The sequence below is a fragment of the Uloborus diversus genome, chromosome 1 (genome assembly GCF_026930045.1).
Source record: "Uloborus diversus isolate 005 chromosome 1, Udiv.v.3.1, whole genome shotgun sequence".
NCBI lineage: Eukaryota > Metazoa > Arthropoda > Arachnida > Araneae > Uloboridae > Uloborus > Uloborus diversus.
This window is the reverse complement of record NC_072731.1, coordinates 204,111,119-204,124,386: the sequence shown is the minus strand read 5'-3', so window position 1 is coordinate 204,124,386 and position 13,268 is coordinate 204,111,119. Positions and strand designations below refer to the sequence as shown.

Sequence of the window (13,268 nt, the reverse complement as noted above, 5' to 3'; positions counted from 1 at the left end):
AATGGGAAAGAAAGACATAAAATAAGCCACTACAGTACGTACAGTATGTAGTAAGAAAAACAAATGCACTATAGCTGTAATGTACAGTAGATCCAGTAATGATAATTGTAACTTAAGAAAATTAAGATGTATGCTGTGTGATCAAACCGTTATTCTTATATATTGTTAAATAATCGTACTTGACCCTGAAATAACGTGTAACAAGCACATTGATTTGATTGTAACTAAAGCTAGAAAGAGACTTAATATACTAATGTTCATCTCCGGTTGCGATTGGGGCGCTGACGCCAGAACATTGAAAACAACTTATATTGCCTTAATTAGACCTATTCTTGAATATTGATATCAAATATATCATGTCGCATCAGATACAAATCTTAAAAAGCTAGAAAAGGTGCAACTGAGTGCGGCACGTTTAATTACAGGTCTGCGAAAAAGCACCCCAACCGATATTGTCCTTTATAAGGCTGATTTGCAGCCATTGTGGTTAAGAAGTATCCCTAACCTTACAAAATACTTCAGCAAGCTCATGAGTTACCGTGATCAGCATCCTACTGCAAACTTTGTATGTGAATGGCAAAATAACCAAAGATTGAAAAGGAATAGTCCTCTCAGCAGTGCTGAGAAGTTAAACGTATTAAAACTTACTGTGGAATTCAATTCTTTAAAACCCATCGAAACCCCATTGAACCAGATGCCTGCGGTTTATTTTCATACAGAGTTATTTATCCGCATAAATAACAACTCAACATACAGAATACTTAAGACAGGTTGCTTTAGAAGTGATTAATAGTATTCCTACTGAGGCTGTTCTGATTTACACAGACAGCAGCAGAGTTGAAGGGAACAATGGAAGTGGAGTTGTTGTTAAGTCTGGAGATGAAGAAATATCTCTTAAATGTAGAAATACTGATTACTGCTCCATGTTCTGCTCTGAATTGATCGCCATTGACATGGCTCTGGATTATATTGCTGAGCAACGTTTCGATAGAGAGACATGGATCCTATCAGGCAGCTGCAGTTCAATCCAATTCTTGCAAAATTGGAGATCAAAAGGGAATAAGATTTGTTAAAAAACTCAAGAGTCTGTCCGGTTCTTGTGATCTCCATTTACAATGGACTCCATCTCATGTGAATTTGAGATATAACGATACTGCGGATGGACCAGCGTAAGAGGACTCTACTATGACACAGAATAGTGGGGATCCTCTGACGTACCTTGAACTATACTCCAGATGTAAGACTACTATAAACAGCTCTTGGAGATGTCCTCCTGAGCATCCATGGTATTTTTGCGAGGGTCCTGGTGCTTCCCTTGGATTTGAGGGTGACAGGAGAGATCAAACTGCTTTGACTCGCCTGAGCACAGGTCATCTAAAAACCCTCAGATTTTCCCATGGTAATAGGACTTTCCCAGTTTGCACCAAATGTCATACTGAAGAGGCCACTGCACAACATCTGATATTTTGTGTTGGTTTGGTATGCGAGGATCTACGGAGGAGACCTGCTTCTGTCTTGAAGTTGATTAAGGCGAACAACCTCATGGATCTGATTTGATTTAGAACAGAGAGATAAGTAAGAAGAAGAAGGAGACTTAAATACACAATACATTTGCTTCACTAGTTCTTTTATAACGTTTCCATCTATGACGAAACCCCTCTTAATGATTTCTTAAATTCACAATACGAGAGCTTCTTCCATTTTCATCATTTTTGCATTATGCTTAGATACTACTCGGTAAACTTTTACGGATTTCCTGTTTTTCGCTTTTAATTGTACAAATGGAAGATTTACTCATACCTAATTGTCGTGCTGTCTTTGAGGCATTTTATTTTCATCATATTTCAAGCATATAATTTTTAGCTTTTCTTCATTTGTCAGAAACTTTCTCTTTTTCTTTCTATCTTCACAAACTTTAGATGAAACAGCGCTCTTAGGTGTCATTATATTTTATCAACTTTCACATTTAGAATGAAAATAATGAACAAAAATGAGGAGTTGTTATTTTTATAAGCAATGGTGTAGGAAATTCCGTTCTCAGTGATGCTAAAGGGATGAAAAAGAAAAATTTAGTAGCCAATAACAAAGCCGATATTTACACACCACAATTCTTTTCCAAAAATTTTCGTGCTACGCCAGGAATTCGCGTTAGGTTTAAAATTCTTTACTGGTGAAAAAATCGCGTTATAGCCATTTCGCGTAAGTCGGATCGCATTGGTCGACTGTATTTAAAAAAGGAAATTTACAATTTAAAATTAATAAAATTTTCATTTAAAAGAATAATTTTAGAGGAAATGTAACTGAGCTTTAGGATACGGCATATAACTAAGGATGTGGCCTTTAAAAATAATAAATTAAAATAGCAAAGCCTTATGTACTAACAGCTCTAAAACGTTACAAGTTTCCGAGGTCAACAATCTAATATTGCTTCGACATACGTATTGTACATAGCTTTTGATTCCATGCTTATGAATGATGTTTTATTAAAATTTAAAAAAATGGTAAAACTATAATAAACAAAGCTTTATGCACCAACAGCTCTAAAAAGTTGTAAGTTTTACTTATAGTTTGAAGTTTTTGCAGTCAACAATCTAATATTGCTTCTACATCAGTATTGTACACATTTTTTGATTTCATGCTTACCAATATTTTGAAAAAAAAAAAAAAAAACTTCAAAGAAATGTAATTTTTAATAACTCGAATAAGAAGTTGAGTTGACCTAAAAGAAGTGTATATAGTACTCCAGTTAAGTATAATTATGTTTGAATTTTGTTTGTTTGTTCATTTATTTATATATTTTGCATGTAAGATATGTACTGGCAAGTTAAAAATATGAAAGGACGTTTTTCATTAAAAGTATTGTTCAATTACTTTTTAATTGTTTTGAAATTTTCCTATTTTTGCATTAAAATACTGGTCCTACATTTTCCTACTTTTCCTACTTTTTTGCAAAAATATCCTACTTTTCCAACTTTTTGACCGTCAAATATGCGTTATGACCCCTGAGTTTCACACAAATTTTATATTTACGTTGTTGAAAATTACATTCAGGTATTTTTTATAAATTTGTATATCTTGGTTTCTTGCTCAATTAGAACCTGCTTTAAAAGTTTTAAAATTAATAAAGTGTAACTAAAAAATATTTTCCCAGCCGATTATGAAAAATCAGCATAGCGGGCAATCACTGATTACTTCCATTTTATCGGCATTTCCCTATGCTATACATGGCAAATATGTTATATTTATTGATATATTTAAAATTGAAAAATTAATTGAGATTTTATTCCATTGTGTTTCAGATGACTGAACAGCAGCTCTGTGAAGTGTTCGGCAGGTTCGGACCACTTGCCAGCGTTAAGATAATGTGGCCTCGATCCGATGAGGAACGTGCCAGAGGCCGAAATTGTGGTTTTGTTGCTTTTATGAATAGGAAAGATGGCGAAAGAGCAATGAAAAATTTAAATGGTACTATTTTTATAATAACTCAATTTAGTGAACCTAAGTGTGATTGTGCTATTTAAGAAAGAGAACAATGGCTTTTAATCCGGGCCGTCCGAAGAGCAGACGGCGCCTGGGGCGAAAGTTTCCTGGCGAAATCCCCTCCCTATACACAATGAAAAATCAAGATAGTTATAACATCAATGCATAATAGATACTTATTTTTTTTATATATTAATGAGCAGAACAACAATCTTTTGCATCATACTTGTAAGTTTTAGGAAGAAGCTCACAAATACTCAACAACATTGAAAATCGCTCTGAATGGCGTTTTTGGAGCTCTAATTTCGAAAAATCACCGTCCCTAATGTTACAAAATATGGCCTTACAAATTGCATTTTAAAACTTGAGTTTGAGAAAAATATTCGTGCAAGGGTCCCCATGCCGCCTTTCTTTAATATCACAAACAATGGATTTTTTAAATGACACTTAGAAAAAAATTAAGTTGAACAGCCCCTGAATGCTTAAATTTTTTGAACCATAATTTTGAACAATTTTCCTTTAAAATGCTCCATATCCTCCTATCCATAAAATCTTCAAAGTTTGTTTAAAGTTGCGTTTTTGAAACTTCAATTTACAACTTGCAGGGGGAGAAGGAATTGATTTTAATCTATCTAAAAAAATAATCGATTGGAAAACTTCTCTGAGCCCTTACCGTAACTTCAATAAACATGGCCTATAATCACATTTTAAAGGCTAAAATTGCGTTTTTAGAACTAAATGCTCAAAATTTTAACCGAACAACTTTTGACCTTTTTCCCTTTCTGACCAAAAAGATTTTTTTTTTTTTTGAACGTGTCCTCTTAAAACTTTTTTATGGTTACGTCACTGCACTCAGGGGCGGGCAGAATTCAAGCAAATTTGGTAGCTCCTAGACAAAGGAGAAGTACCTTTTGTTTGATTCTAAACAGTTATATTCCCAAAAATTGTATCTACTTCAATGATACAAAGGAAACGAATGTTTTGGAGATTTAGAGAGAGAGGAATAATTTCATGCCCTAGGAAAAAATAGAGAATCATTGCAATGATTCCCTATTTTGTGTGTCTATGATACACGAAATGAAAGGGCACCGCAAGGCACCCCTAATTTTATACAATCGGGGCATTTTATACGATGAGAGGCGCCGCAAAGCGCCCCTCTTGAAAATATCGTTTTCGTGTGAATGTCGTTGTGTTCCGTCGAAACGAGGGGTGCCTTGCGGCGACCCCTCATTAATATAGCGCCCGGGGCGATCGCCCCCCCCCCCCCCCGTCGGGACGGCCCTGGTTTTAATTACAAAAGCCTGGATTCGAAGAGTTTTGATTCAATTTTGTAGACGTTATCTATATTTTTTGGCTAATAAAGGAAAAAAAAAATTCTATGTGGAACTTTACGTTTTATTGGTACTAAGCTCACTAAGGTCACTCCACCATGAGGTCATTGTTTCACAATGAAAGTGAGCCTTCTTGGCTTTTGAAACAACTGGAAGTATGAAAGAAGTTGAAGGAAGTGAAACTGGAAAGATAACAATTATTTCTAAATTTAGATTGAAAATGCCGACAATTTCATCTTCCAAGCGAAAAGACGGAAGATATAGTTAAAATGCAGAAAGGCTTCCACAAAATGCAATATGGTTTGGCTGATCTAAAAATGTATTGTTGAATTAAAGAAATTTTAAATGAAGTTGTACTGCTATCGGAGATATAGCTGAGTTTTTTTTCAAAGTATGAAAGTATCCATTGTCTTTTTCAAGGGATTAAATTTCACTTTGGCACATCCAAAATCTTTTACATGCCTCTGTCTATTTATGTGCTTGAGTTTGTGTTGTACTCTGCCAAACTACAGATACATAGTTTTGGTATTTATTAGGATCTGACTGCTGAAAATACTAAAAAAAAAGGGGAGAACAAAACTATTGAATGTGTTTAAAAGTAAAATTGAATTTATGATTAATGAAATTTATTTAAAGATGTATCGACTACTATTTTTTTTACATCAGATTTTGTTACATTAGATTTTTGCTTGTTAAATTGAAGATGCATCAGTGTAGATTTCTACATGTATCATCTAGCTGTGCAGCTAAACTAATATGAAGCTTTAAATGTTTTGTTATCATTATTGACAGTATTCATTTACTGATTATTTTACTTTCAGGCAAAGATGTAATGAGTTTTGAAATGAAACTAGGTTGGGGAAAAGCAGTACCCATTCCTCCTCATCCTATCTACATCCCTCCTGCCATGATGGAATTAACACTCCCCCCTCCCCCATCTGGTCTCCCGTTTAATGCCCAACTGGATAAGAAGGACAGGCACAAGCTTTGGCCTGGGGAGCCTGAGACAAGAGAGTCCTTCGAGAAGGTAGTTGCTTATGAATGCTTGCATGTCTTGTGAAAATCATTTGGTAAAACTTTGGCAAACCTATCACTCATTCACCCTTGGGAAGGAAAATGTTTTACTGTTCTAATACAACCAGTAACATAATGCAAAGGTCTAAATAAACTGAAATTATTCGGTGCTTAATCCTCAGCTCATGAATTCCCTACAATGTTATGAAGAAAGAATCAAGTTTTTTTTTTAGAAGGAAGGAGAGAAGTTTAGCTTAAGTAAGTAAGCTAAGTAAGTAAGTAAGTTTAGCTTAGCAAAGCTGTTCAAAACAAAATAGTTTCTGTGGAAACAAAGTAATTTCAACAAAATTCAGAGTTTTTTATTACCTGAATCATGCATTATATTTCTTTTTAGCACTTGGTGTCTTTGGACCTTGCGAATTTCGTTCACATGCTCTCAAAATGTGTTAATTTTGGCTTTTCATTGGTCTGCTAGTCTTTTAAATGTCTGACATTAATTTAGTCCTAGACAGACGCAGACTCATTTTTCAGTTTTCTATAATTATTTATTTTTATTTGTTTCATTATTATAAAGTGAAATGAAATTTAAATTATTAATTAAAGAATAATTTTATCTAGTAAAATGTTACACATTCTAAGGAATACTAACATTGTTTTTGGACTATTTTCCATACCACAATAGTGGTGCTATATTTATAGAATATCCCACATGTTGCCCCAAAAACCCACATAAATAATAAAATATCAAAACGCTTCCATTATTCATGAGTCTTGAAAACAATTGTTTTGTTGAAAGTTAGGCTTTTGTCATGCAAATTTTTAATTTCATCATCAGAATCCAATTTCAAAGTCTTGTCAACACTCTCAAATCTGATTCTTCCTTGATGACCATTGACGAGTGCAGTTGCAGCTGTACCATAATATACAGTCAGACCTCCATATATCGAAGTAGCAAATTGTCGGAAAAAAATTCGATATACAGTCAAACCCCGCTATAACGAACCCTCAACGGACCGACTTGAGAGATCGCTATAACCGGGGGTTCGTTACATCCGATTTTCCAAAAAAAAAGTCAAAATTTGGTAATATTTTACAATAATAAACATCATACTTGCACAATGACTTCATTAATAGTTAGGGTAATAAAATGAAGTTTTAGAAATAACTAGTAACTATGTATATTTTACTCAATAATAAGCAAATTAAAATTTTACCTTTTTTTTATTTATCAGTAGCATGGAAGAAAGACGTTATTTTCGGTTGAAAACTTTTAGATTTTATATACACATCATTAATTTTTTTCTCAACTACTGCAAAAGAATCCACAATATGTTTGTCAATGTTTTCAGTCGCAAAAAAATTGTTCAAAATATTTACAGCTGCTTTTGCAGCGGAAATGGACGGTCCTGGATTTGCATCTTTTGTTCCTTCATCAGTGTCCGAAGAATCGTCATCCATATCTAAAGTCAAGTTCATCTTTTCGCTTACTTCTGATACGATATTACTGTCACTAACTTCACCAGTAGTAGCAACGTCGTGATCACAAGATTCGAAATGTTCAATTTCACTTTGAGGAAATACGTGCACTCTGTGTTTTTCCAGCCACTTGGAAATGGGAATGTTGTCATCATCATCGTCTTCATCATTGCCTTTATCGTCATTCTGTTGCGTTTTTCTAAGTCCAGCATGACGAAAACAATTTCTGATAGTTGAGTCAGATACCATCCTCCAAGATTTTTCAACCAAAACAATGGCATCAAGGAGGGAAATGTCACAGTCCTTGTTGTTATCGTAACATTTTAAAATGCGCAAGATTAGCTGTTTTCTGTAATGACATTTAAGGCTACGAATACTCCCTGGTCCATCGGTTACATTACTGAAGTAGTGTTGGGAGGGAGAAAAACTACTTTAATCCATTGTAAGTTCCTTGGTTCAACATGTGCTGAACAATTATCTATCAGCACAACAATTTTTCTTTTCCCTTGGGACAGCTCCTTATCCCATTGTTGGAGATACTCCTGGAACAAGTCAGCAGTCATCCAAGATTTTTTGTTTGATTTATAAACTACAGGGAGTTTCTTCACGTTCTTAAAGCACCTGGGTTTATTCGATTGTCCAATAAGCATCAACTTTCGTTTTTCAGAGCCAGTCATTTTAGCACAAACAAGAATGGTTATCCTTATGTTGGAGTGTTTTCCGCCGACACATTTTTCACCTTTTAACTTCAATGTTTGATTTGGAGTCAGCTTATAAAATAAGCCCGCTTCATCGGCGTTAAAAATATCCTTTTCGTCGTAATCTCGAATGATGTTCGGCTGAACATTTTGCATCCAATCCTTCACATCAGAAGAGCACACACTTGCAGCTTCATCCACAACTTTTCCACTCGCTATGTTGTGCCGTTTCTTCAGTCTATCCAACCACCCGTTAGAACAGACAAAACCTTTTTCATTAAAATGTTCGGCAAATTCATTTGCCTTTCTGCTTTTTGCATTTTTTTACAGCCCTTTATGTTTCTTTCATAGGCAGAAACAATTGCATCACGGTTCTTCCAAATAGTGGCTACAGTAGATTTTGAGAGCGAAAATTTTTTGCAAAGTGAGGATTGGGTTTCGCCACTTTCTAATTTGCAAATTAATTGCACTTTTTCTTCAACAGAAAATGCTTTGCGTTTATTTACACTGGCCATGATCATTTCTACCTAGTTCACACGATTATCTACAGTGGAAAGGAAACTAAAAATTAGAGCAAACGCACTAGTGACCAATAATCTCGTCCTCTGACTAAAACCAATTGAGAAAATTGAGGGGGCTTGAAAACCGGCTCGCCCCCCCCCCCCACCCCCTGAAGAAGCAGCTGTTCTTGAGGAGGAATGTGGTTTGGACTGGGGATTTCCTAGAAAAAGGGGTCAGCATTGTAGAAGATGGAGTTCGCTTAAAGAACAATTGCTAAAGAATGTCATTGGGGCATGTGCAAAAAAGAACTTGAAAATTCAGACATTTTAAGATCGTTATAGCCGATTTTTTTTGTGTTTCTGGATCGTTATAAGCATATGGAATTGTATTAATGACATAGGGCGTCAGTTCGTACCAATTAAAAGGTTCGCTACAACCGAGGAATCACTATAGAGGTGTTCGACTGTATAGAAATTTCGATATATATAGAAACAATCTTATTTTATCCTAAAAGTCTCCTAAAACATTAAAATTAAAGCTAATTTTCGTGTATGAAACCCAATTTCAAATTGATACGAGCATCGGATTAAATAAAAGTTAATAATTAAAAAAATAACAGAAATTACATTTTTGCGCCTTCACACATCTTTATTCTTCTTCAATTCAACTTATCCGCAACATTAGGGGATTTTCGTTTTGACAATGTAATCGAAAGAAAAGTAAAAAATCAATCTACTTAACTTGAATGATTTTTACTGCAGCCAAAAAAAACTAGGAATGATAATCAACAAACAAAAGAGAAAACTCGAAACTGACTTTACAATGTTACTGGTTACAACTAAGATTTGAAATAAACTTGAGGGAATTTAAGAACTCCAGAACGAAACAACGACCTATCTACACATCCCTCAGCCCCAGATTCCTTATGAGTCTTGTAGCAACGTTAAGTGAACATAATTTTCTCCCCTTACCTTCATTTTTCATGAGACAGACAGTCTAAGACTCTTTTCAATTATCTTCAAAGACACCACAAATATTTTATTGTGTAGAATTCTTTAATTTTCTATTCAATTTTTTGAGTAATATGTTCCTGGCATATATGTGAGTAGTGGTCATTATTGTTTTCTTAGACCAATAGTTGAAATTGCAAACAAAAGACAGATAAGTGAAAGGTCGCTCTACTTAAAATTGTTTTCTGCTGAAATTCAATTGATATCCTTTAGTATTTAATTAAAAAAAAGTCATTAAAATTTCTGGATAGTAGTCTGCTAATTTGATCTATTCCAACAAATGCTTTTAACTAAAATGAAAAGAGATTCTATATGGTAAAAATCTTTTCAGCTATTCGTACCCTAAATTTTATCTTTTTACATAAAAATTACCTGTGAGAAAAACATTTTGAGTGATGATGTGTCAAGGTTTTACCATATTTTAAATTAACATTTGGTGGGAATTAAAGCTGGTGAGAGGTGAAAATACAAACCTCATTAATCTAAGACTTTTTAGACCTTATTTGATTATTTCTGATTCATAGAGGTATAATTTTAATGCAACCCCATAAATTATTAGTGGAAGAAATATTAGTGGGTGATACCAATTCTTTGATTAATAAATAGTGTCATAGTGGACTTGTAGAGTTATAAAATTGTATACTAAAATTAAGTTTTTTTTCTCAAGACATTTTTTTTTTATTATGAAATAGAAAAATGTATCTAAAGTTTGTTTATATTTACTTCATCTTCTTCTCAAACAAGGAATTTTTTAATGATAATTTCGTAAATCCAACAAATAATGTTGTTCTCCATCGAAAATTGAGGAATATGATACATATTTATCATTTTTGAAAAAAAAAAGAACTTGAGATCTACAAGAGAATATCAATTTTCAGTGTGACTAATAAGTAGTCTAATAATTTCTATTTGAAGCATATTTTAAATAATACTAAAACATTTGGGAATTTTTTAATAATTTTTTTTCCTCTTAATTTAATTTCTCTGTAAGAAATATGATACTGAGGGGAAATATACTGAATTTTGATGCAATATTCTTTAAATAATCGATCTACACCTTTAAATAAATTTTAAAAAAGGTAAAATTCCTTGTAAATATCAGTTTTAATAAAAATAGTTTTTTTTTTGTAATATTTTCCCTGGGATTAAATGAAATATTGCAAAATATAATTACTATTGTATGGGTTCTGAAACAATCATTTGCTTCAATTGATTACTAGCTTTTGACATAATTTTTTTAATACTATTTCCTACACTTTTTTCGTATTGTCAGATTAACTTTTTTGTGTTTTTAAATATTTATGTAAAGAGCAGTGTTTTTTGCTCTATAATAATCGATATCTGTTCTTGCCTTTATTCGGTGTCAACATCTTCTGCAGCTTTTATCGAATGCAGTTGTCAAAGTGGTTATCCCTACCGAAAGGTATACATTTTTTCAGTGCTCTTTTTTATAACAGTTGCCTTCTTTCCTTGTTCACTTTTTGAGAGAAAGATCCTGTGCTGTTGCGTGAAAATTATCCTGTTCGAGCAATCAGAAGGCGTGCTTGTGTGTATCCTTGTGAAATATTTTATGTTCTTCGTTTGTGTTTTAAAAGAATGTAAATACAAATTAATGCACTGTACAGAGCCACTTATCTGGAGCCTGGGAGGCTAAAATTAAAAAAATTATTTATTGATAGACAAACCTTTTATTGATAATAACAAAAAAAAAAAATAACCGCGCATTGTGCTGTTATTAAGATTTTTTTTTGTTTGGCAATAATTTCAAGTTATTATAAATTGTTTTTTAGGTTGATTTTGGTGCATTTCGTTTTTTTTTTGAAAATCTCATTTTCTGCTGACTGTAATTATCCCATGGGGCATTATAAATATATTAAAATTGCTCACCATCCTACAGTTTCTAGACTCATGCATTTTTTGTACAATTTAAAAGGATTTCTCACTCTTTTAACTCCTGTAATATGGATTTTAGACCCTAAAAAAGCATAAAATGCATTTTTGGAAGTGATTTTGTCAAAAAAAAAAAAAAAAAAAAAAAAAAACACTAACTGTGTAAGGCGTCATGTAATTATTTGTAAGTAGTCTATTTTTGATTCCAAATAAATGGTTCTTTGGCAAAGCATGAAAATTTTCATTAATTGTTTTGCATTTTTAGGTTTTGTTTGTGTTTAGGTTAGTTTTAGTAAGTTTAGAAGTTAGACATGAAAGAAAAAAAATGGCTGTTCATTAGTACTTGCTTTAATTTATTACACAGGGTTAGTTTGGGGTCACTCTTGGGTAAAATGTTATTAATAATGAAATAAATTGAGTGATTTATAATTGGGTTCTAGTGAATTACGTTTCTTTTGTCAGGATTCGTAAGTGCTTTTTTTTCACTGATACACAGGTCACTTTATCTGCAAAATTGTTGAACACTATACTGGTTCAAATGTTTAACTAGTCAAATTATTTGGTTGCAATTTTTGTCAAGCGGAACGATCATTCTCTTGCTGGAATAGCACTAGTTCATCAGAATGTGCAAGTATTCAAAGTTACTTTAAATTCTGTGCACACAAAGATAAACCCACCATTGTAAGACTTAAGGGCTGCCATTGGTGACTATAAAAGCAACTACAGTTACTATATAGGTCAAAATATGGGCAAAAGCTCATTTTAGATTTAATTGTAAAAAATGGCGACTATTTCAGTGAAAAAGTGATTAAAATACATCAAAACTCTGTTTTCCTTTTAAAAAAAAGTAAACAAAAATAAAAATTCTGTAAGTAAAAATGTACTACAACAAACTTATTCACGTTTAGAAATGTATGATGTTCATTCATGCATGTGCCTGCTGCACCAATTGCATCAAACCAGATGCTATGCCAAGTGGCCTCAAAATTTACTTTTCTGCTCTAAAATTTTAGTTTTGTCTAAAATAATGTAGTTCCATCAGCACATCTGTCAGTTTTACAGATTAGACTAATAATTTACGCTTATTAGCTGCAATTATTTATGACTATATTCTACATTTAAAATTAAGTTTTTACACAAAAAATGAAATTTTTCATGTTTCAAAACTGTTATATGCTGTATGTATTTGTTTATTGCAAACTGATTGTACTGTAATTTCATTATTTTATGTTTTAGGTTCTATATTCAGTTTTATTTCTGTAACTTGCTTCTTTCTACTATGCTTTAAAAAGTATGAGTATTCTTTGGATGTAGAATCTTTTTCAGCTAGCTAAAATTCAAAAAGTTTAAGGCAATAACTCTTTCCCTGTTTAGTGTTGTTATAACACCCACACACGAATGTATATAAAAATATATGTACAGTGGCGTACCTAGTCTGGTGTCACTCAGGGCAATAATTTGGTGTTACCCCTCCCCGCAACTGCGGGGGAAAAAAAACCTTTTTAATGTTCTATGTTGAACATAAAACTTGTTGAATTTCAGAAACAACTTGTTTTTTAATGAAATTTTAAGTGATAATAAATATAAATTATGAACGCATCTTATTAAAAAAAAAAAAAAAACTTGCACCAGATGTATATGTACTATATTTGCCATAATTTTTTGACCGTAGGAAAGAACAAAGGCTAAATACTTCCCCCTCTGTAATTTAATCATATCCTTCTTTGAAATTGATTCATATCCTTTCAAATGTAATCATATCGCTCTCTGAAATTCTTTTCTGACTACCCCACTGTTTGCAAGCAATTTGCTGTTTGCTGTTTAATTTTATTTTTTTGGTGGGGGGGGGGGGTAAGCTTTCTAATAGT

General features: G+C 32.9%; 1 protein-coding gene across 1 annotated transcript in view; it reads left to right on the top strand.

Annotated features, from left to right (window-relative positions):
- LOC129234139 (U2 snRNP-associated SURP motif-containing protein-like) overlaps positions 1-13,268 on the top strand; it is a 59,360-nt gene that overhangs the window by 17,834 nt on the left and 28,258 nt on the right. The window contains exons 9-11 of the mRNA XM_054868032.1: positions 3,300-3,465; positions 5,633-5,838; positions 10,890-10,933. Of these exons, the coding sequence (XP_054724007.1) occupies positions 3,300-3,465; positions 5,633-5,838; positions 10,890-10,933 (416 nt within the window). The remainder of the gene's footprint in view (positions 1-3,299; positions 3,466-5,632; positions 5,839-10,889; positions 10,934-13,268) is intronic.